The sequence below is a fragment of the Pleurodeles waltl genome, chromosome 8 (assembly GCF_031143425.1).
Source record: "Pleurodeles waltl isolate 20211129_DDA chromosome 8, aPleWal1.hap1.20221129, whole genome shotgun sequence".
Lineage (NCBI taxonomy): Eukaryota > Metazoa > Chordata > Amphibia > Caudata > Salamandridae > Pleurodeles > Pleurodeles waltl.
The window spans coordinates 64,471,381-64,479,645 of NC_090447.1; the positions used below are offsets into that span (position 1 = coordinate 64,471,381).

At 44.6% G+C, this 8,265-nt stretch overlaps 1 protein-coding gene across 1 annotated transcript; it reads left to right on the forward strand.

The window, feature by feature from the left end:
- Positions 1 to 259: 259 nt before the first annotated feature.
- LOC138249457 (olfactory receptor 52B2-like) lies at positions 260 to 1,201 on the forward strand. The gene has a single exon (XM_069203417.1). It carries the CDS (start codon positions 260 to 262, stop codon positions 1,199 to 1,201), a length of 942 nt encoding a protein of 313 aa, XP_069059518.1.
- Positions 1,202 to 8,265: the final 7,064 nt, after the last annotated feature.

Genomic DNA, 8,265 nt, shown 5'->3' on the forward strand with positions numbered 1-8,265 from the left:
TAAAGGTGCCCACCCCCCCATGATGGTTTATTGCAGGCTGATGGTGCGTGATTATGTTATTTAACAAGGGTGTTGGGTCTCCTTCACCGGCGCATAGTTTATTTGTATTCTTTGTTATGCATTTTGCTCTAAAGAGAAAATGAGTAAAAAGCCCCTTGGCTGGATATTTTGCAATGCTAATTTCTATGTGTCATATTATTTTACTTTTAGAATCAGACATGCCTTTTAAAGACATAGACTTGGGAAGCCCACAAAGATTATGACAATGGATAACACCAGCAGCATCCAACCCTTTGTCTTCATCCTGTTGGGTATTCCTGGGCTGGAAGATTATTACACCTGGATTGCTTTTCCATTCTGCTTCATGTACATCATTGCACTGCTGGGGAATTGTGTGCTCCTGTTTTTCATTATGTTTGAACCTAGCCTCCACCAACCCATGTATTATTTCCTCAGCATGCTATCTGTCATCGACCTGACACTATCCTCCACCACGACCCCAAAAATGCTGGTGATACTTTGGTTCAACTCTGCAGAAATTTCTTTTGAGGCCTGCATCACCCAGATGTTCTTCATACACACATTTGCTGCCTTGGAATCAACAATACTGTTGGTCATGGCTTTTGACCGCTATGTTGCCATCTGCAATCCCTTGAGATACATGGCTATACTCACCCCTCCTGTTATCATTAGAATAGGGTGTGCAGCTTTCTTCAGGTGTGTGATTTCAACAAGCCCATTGACATATCTTCTTAAAAGATTGCCATTTTGCAAATCAAATCTAATTTTTCATTCCTACTGCGAGCACATGGCTGTAGCAAAGCTGGCTTGTGCTGATATAACCCTGAACAGCCTCTATGGCATGATTGTGGCATTGTCTGTTGTTCTGTTTGATGTGGTATTAATTTTGGTATCTTACCTTTTAATACTCCGAGCGGTTTTCTGTCTGCCATCAACGGATGCACGCCTAAAGGCAATTGGCACATGTGGCTCCCATTTATGTGCTATCCTCGTGTTTTACGTGCCTGTGATCATCTCCACTTTAATATATAGGTTAGGGAAGAATGTTCCTCTTCACATTCACATTTTGTTAGTGAACTGCTACATGATGGCACCTCCCATGGTAAATCCCATAGTTTATGGTGTCAAAACCAAACAGATTCGTGGGAGAGTGTTAAAACAGTTTCAAAGACATCCATAGGACACGAATAAAATGTAGCTTACCATCAACAGCCCTGATTAACTTACTACACCAATGGAGAGAATGAGAGGAATTTACAAAGCTCCATGGTCCACAATATATTCTTCTTAGGAGAATCAATGTAGTAAAGATATGGCTAGCATGGGTTAAAAAAACATAAGTTGGAAAGTCTATAAGCTCACTAAGAAGCAGTTGCTTTACGAGATGGAACACTCGCCCCCTAAAGGTGGCATGTTTCATCATTGGGTTTCCTATTCAGAAGAAGCATAATACCTCTCCAAATAGGCTGCTTCTAATCAGAGCTTGTGTGGAGATTTTTGTTTAAATATAACCTTGGTGAAAATGTTTGTATCACCTAAACTCATCTGGAAGTCAACCAGTCAGATATTTATTAAAGTAGCCTTTGATGTGGTTGAAAGAAAGAGAGTTGCATGTGTAGGAATACAATCAATCCCTAAATCCGTTTGGTCAACATGTTTCGGTAATACTGAAACTTACACTGGGTCTGTTGCCTTCCTCATGACCTATGGGTCATTGACACTGTCCCTTACAGTGGGAGGATGCTCACAGTGTGTAGGGTGTATGGTGTAACTAAGGCCCATATTTATACTTTTTTAGCGCTACATTTGCGTCATTTTATTATGCAAAAGCGTTGCAAACTTGCAAAATGCAATTGTATTTTGTAAGTTTGCGCTGTTTTTGCATCAAAAAATGGTGCAGATGTGGTGCTAAAAAAGTATAAACATGGGCCTAAGTGTGCCCATAATTATAGCAGCAAACTATGCAGACAGGTATGATAGCTTTTCTGAATGAGGATGGAACCCAATGAGGAAGCATGCCACCAAAGGTGTTTGAGAGTTCCATATCCTGAAGGGACCGCATCTTAGTTAATGGACAGACTTCCCAAAATCCCTCTTTATAACTTTCTATGTTCCACAGATTAGAAACGGCCCTCGCAGAGTCTGCTCCAGAAGTGTTGAGGCACCGCCTCACTACTGATCGCTCTTTCTCTCTGTCACTCTCTCTCTCTCGCAGAGCTTTTTTTAATGTCACCACTCTATTTTTTTCTGTTTGTGTGCCACTGTTTTTTGCCACTGTTTGTTTGTATTGTGCCCTCTAGTCTGTCACTGATATTTCCCTTTGTTGAGCCTTTAGTTTTGCCTCTGTTTTCTCTTGTCTGCCCTTTGTCTCTTTGCTACAATTTTCTCTTGTCTGCCTTTTGTATTTGCCATTGCTTTTCTTATTTATGCCCCTTGTTTAACACTATTTATCTTTTGTTAGCTCAGTTTTCCCTTGTTGCACCCTTTGTGTTTGTTACCCTCTGCTTTTGACTCTCTTTTCTCCTGTGTGCCCTGTGTTTTGCCTCCATTTCTCTTTGTGTGCCTTTTGTTTCTGACCTTCTTTCTCTTTGTGCCCTTTTACTGTTTGCTCTTTGTGCCCTTGTCTTACCATTCTGCTCCCCCTTGGTCCTCCTCACTGCTCCTTATCTGCTCTGCACCCCCCTCTTTCTACTTTCCTGTATGACTCCCAGCTTGGCCTACTGGCCCTGGCACTCCCCCCCTTCCATGACCTACTTAATGGTGGGCGCAGTTCAGCATTCAAGGACGAGCGCAGCGGTTGTCAAATGACGGATCTGCTATATGACTCTGCCATAGACCTCCTGTTCCTCATGTTAACATAGCTGGTCCCAGCGTCACCACTGAACATCTCCATGGCCATCCCTACCAGATATGCGAACATCAGGCAAGATCAAAAAACAGGCTCAGGGGAGGAATTGTCCTCATCTTAAAAGACACCATCAGCTGTACTGCTTCTGCAGACACAGAAACCAACTACATGGCCCACCTCAATGTTGAACTGCAAATAACCCCCACCTTCACCCTCTGGAGCACCATGGTCGACTGACCCCCAGGAACCCTGCCAACTTTACCAGCGACATCACAAACTTCATCAATCCACTAGTCATCAACTCAAGTGCCTTCCTCCTCCCAGGAGGCCTCAACTTTCACTTAGATAACCTCACAAATCCCAGCTTAGATGCTCTCCTCAAAAGCCTCCTAAACCTCAGACTCACCCAACACATATCCATCCCCACTCACGATGCCAGACACATTCTGACCTTGTTGTTACTTCTTTCAATGACATAAAAAATAACAAACCATCACTTAGAGCGACCACCCCTTTGTCAGCATCATAATCAACATACCACACCACGGAAGACCAACCACCACAGCCGAGGCCTGCTGCTGCTGGAAAAATGTAGCAGGGAAAGAATGGGCTTCTGCCCTTTCCAAGAATCACCTCAAGCATACAGCGAGTCTATTGCTAGAATTTCTATAACTAGATTATCATCTGCAACACCCTAGCTCCTCGCAAACAAGGATAAACAGCAAGAACCCTGTTAGACCGGGCATTCTTGGCGTGGTCTACCCTGTCTTTTTTGCCACGCTTCCTGTGTTTTGACTGTGTTCTGGACTCTGTTTTTTGCTGTTTTTGGTACTCTGGGCACTTTACCACTGCTAAAGTACAAGTGCTCCTGTGTAAATTATATGCGTAATTGGCTTTTCCATGATTGTCATATTTGGTTTACTAGTACATTCCTAGTAAAGTGCACTAGAGGTGTCCTGGGCCTGTAAATCAAATGCTACAAGTGGGCCTCCAGCACTGATTGTGCCACCGAGATTAGTAGCCCTGTAAACATGGCTCAGACCTGACACTGCATTGTCTTTGTGTGCAGTTTTAAACTGCCAATTCGACTTGGCAAGTACCTACTTGCCAGGCCTAAACCTTCCCATTTTATACATTTAAGGCACCCATAGGGTAGGCCCTAGGTAGCCCCAGGGGCAGGGTGCAGTATATGTTAAAGGTGGGACATGTACTGATGTGTGTTACTTGTCCTAACAGTGAAAATGTTGCTAAAAAATTTTAAAAAATTAAAGTGCCTTTTCCCTTTGAGCGCAGATTGAAATGTGGAGTTTGGGGTCTCTGAACTCACAATTTAAAAATACATCTGTTAGTGAAGTTGGTTTTTAGATTGTTAGTTTGAAAATGCCACTTTTAGGAAGTAGACATTTTCTAGCTTTAACCATTCTGTGACTCTGCCTGTTTGTGGATTCCCTGTGTGGGTCAGACTGACAGTTGGGCTGTATGTGAATCTCCTCTAGACAGTGACACAAAGGGAGCTGGGGTGTAGTCTGCATATCCTGATGAGCCATCTGAGCTGGAGTGGAGGGAGAATTGGTCACTTACACCTGAATGTAGGCTCCAACTCCCTAGTGTGTGTCTGGGGACTGGCCTGGGCAAGGCAGGATCTTGTGAACAACAGAGACTTTCCTTTGAAGTGTGCCTACGTCAAAGGCAGACAGGGGTATAAGTAGTGGACCCAAAACCCCAAGACTTTTAGATCACTTCTGGAACCAAGAGAAACCTCTGTTAAGAAGAGCTGAAGAGCTAAGGAGAAGGGCTGCCCCTGCCCCTGCCTGTGACTGTGCTTTGTTGGGCTATCCTGCAGTTGCTTTGCTGCTTCTGGCTGTGAAATGGGACAAAGACTGGACTTTGTTGTGCATTCCTGCTTGAAGAAGAATCTCCAAGGGCTTGAACTGACCTTGCCTCCTGTTTTGAAGTCTCAGGGCCATCAAAGACTTCCTCTGCTAGCACCTGGACTCTCTGCTGAGACTTCTGCCCTGCCAAGTGGTGCCCTATCCAGTCCCTGGGCCGAAATCCATGCACAGAACGCCGTGCAGGGAAATTTGTGATGCACCACCTGCAACGCAGCTGATAAACGCCACGCCACCTGCTTTGTGGCTAAAATTGACTCTTCACCTGCATCACGGCTGGGATATCGACACATCACGGCTGGAGAAACGATGCAACACCCGCTTGTGGTTGCTGATTATGATGCAAACCCCATGTAGAACAGTTTCCTAACACCATGCAACCGGATTTCTCACTCATCGTCCCTGGTTGTCAAAGTCATTGTGAATCGACATGGATTTGAGGGGCCCCATCTGGAAATCGACGCTTTGCTCCCTTGCGAGGAAGAAAAACAATGCATCGCCTAACCCACTGGAAAAGACGACACACAGCCTCACTGTGAGTAAGGAATCAACGCATCACTGACTTTTCCAAAGCACACTTGCCCATGCAGGTTTATTTTTTACGCAAACCAGGTACTTTGTGTAAAATCAACATTTCCAATGTTTCCTAAGGAGTAAGACTCTTATTCTTTTGAAAATTCATATCTTGACCTGGGTATGTAGGTTTATTGTTGTTTTGGTCTTGTTTGATTTAGATACATATTGCCTATTATTCTAAACTGGTGTGGTGTCCATTTTGTAGTGTTTTCACTGTATTACTGTGTGTGTTGGTACAGATAATTTACACATTGCTTCTGGGTTAAGCCTTTCTGCTTGTGCCAAGATACCAAGGGGGTGAGTGGGGGGTTAACCTGGTGTGTTTCTCCTTTGCCCTGACTAGAGTGAGGGTCCTTCCTTGGACAGGGCATAACCTGACTGCCAACCAAAGACCCAATTTCTAACAAGCACAAACACAGGGCAGCTGGTAGGTGGAGGATCTTGGAATTACCTAGTTGCTGCACTGCAAGCAACTGCAAAGCAGATGGAACCTGAGCCAAGGGAAGAGACATCTTCAAATCTACCTGATACTCTACCTCCAACAAACCTGGAACACCAAGAGAAAGGCCCTAAAAGACTGCATCAACACCAGATCGAACAGCAGCAAAGAAATCTTCTTTGTCATTTAAGACTTCACCACACCCACAGCCACCACCAACATCACTCCATCTCAAGAACTGTAAAACACCCTCTCATACTTTCTTAGCAACAAAAGCACAGCCATATACAAAAACATTGACCTCTAGCCTCACCCCAGCAACCTTACAGCCATTCTGCCAGTCCCATATGAGCAACTTACCATGACCACCAAGAACACATTTACCATAGGTAAAACAGCCACAGTCATGAAGTCCATCCACCCCTGGACCCATAAATTCCATTCCCCCACCAAACCTGCTGTAAAGGACTCATCCTTATCAGCATAGCCTTCCCCTGCATCCTCAACACCTCCATCAACACAGCCACATTCCTGGAAGCACAGAAGCACAGAGGTGCCATCACCCTACTGAAAAAGCCTACAGCAGACCTGGCCAAACTTGCAAACTACTGACCGAACTCCCTCCAACCCTACCCAGCCAACATCCTGGAAAAAGCTATCAACAAATGCCTCACTGAACACCTCATCAACCACCAGCTCCTCGACCCAATGCATTCAAGATTCAGACCACAACACATAGGCAGCTCTCATTACAGAAACATATGGCATCTAAATGATCCCAGACAAAGGAGAAACTACAGCCCTTATCTTACTGGATCTCTCAGCAGCATTTGACACAGTCTGCTACCACATCCTGATCAGACGACTTCACAGGCAGACATTAAGGGACATGCCCTCCAGTGGATCTGCACATTTCTAACCAGAAGAACTCAAAACTGTTGATTTTCTGACTTACTCTTCTTAAGCAGAGGAACTCATCTGTGGAGTACCTCATATCTCCTAACATAGCCCCACCCTCTTCAACAACTACATAGCTGCACTGGCCAACATCCTCTCCTACATTGATGACACACAACTTATACTGCTCTTCTCTGGCAAATCCCCAACCACAAGGAACAAATTCACTACATGCATGACCAAAGAGGCTTCCTGAATGAAGTCTAACTGTCTCAAGCTGAACACAGTGAAGTCTGATGTTGTAATTTTCTGATAGGGTGCCTCCCTGTGGGACTCCAGCTGGTGGCTTACTGACCTCACAATCACACCTACCCCAAGCCCACATGTAAGAGACTCAGTACCATCATTGATAACAAGCTAGACATGTTTTCAGAGGTCTTCAGAAGTCAACACCATCACCACATCATGCTTTCACACTCTGGGGTCGCTAAGAAAGAACTACAAGTGGCAACCAAACAACACCAGGAAGACCATCACCCAGGCTCTAATCACAGCAGGCTTACAAGTGGCAACCAAGCAATACCAGGAAGACCATCACCCAGGCTCTAATCACAGCAGGCTGTACTATGGGAACTCTGCATATGCTTGGAACACCAGTCATCTCACAAACAGACTGCATATGATCCGAAACGCAGAGGCCAGACTCATCCTGAACCTCCCATGCCAATCTCACATCACACCATACCTGAGGAAGCTCCACTGGCTTCTGATATGCAAGTAGGCAAAATTCAAACTCATCACCCACACATACGAGGCACTACACAAAACAGACCCAGCCTACCTGAACAACCACATTCCATCAACCTTCCAGGTTCCTCCACTCAGCCAGGCTCTTTCTAGCAAGCGTCCCACATATACATAAAAGCGAATCTGGAGGTCCAGCCTTCTCTCCTAAAGTGTGGAACTGCCTACTACACATTAGAGCCTACTCACCGCATCTTGAATTCCCCAAGAAGATGAAGACCTGGCTCTTCTAGTAAGTCCTCCACCAACTTTCTGGACTGATCTACCACACTGACAGTATGCTATACATACACACAGAAAATAAAATAGTAGGTTTGTCATATATTTAGTTTTCTGTCATGTGAAAGCTTACCATGAGATCTAAGCATACCATTGATATTGTTTCTTTTCTCAAGGATCTTCCCACTTACCAGACGTGTTAAATGGTAAAAACACAGATCATCTAAGAGTCAGGGTCTTTTTTGGATACTCCTAGAGTTCCAGTGTATTTAATATTGGGTTATTTGCCCGATTGCCCCAACCACAGTAGAAGTGGGCTGTTCTTGAGGGGGTGTGAATTTAGTTGGTGTTGGCAAAGGACTAACAATAGCTTACTTTTGGTGCTATTTATGCTCATGAAACTCATAGATATCCAGGTTTTGATGTAGAGGAGAAAAGCATTGATGCACATCAACATCTACACAGCCATCTTCATCTATCGCCAAGCTCACAGCCTTGGACAAGGTGGAGAAACTAGCAGGAACGACCAAAGACTTCAAATAAAGGAGATTGGGTGAGTGCTTAAATTCATG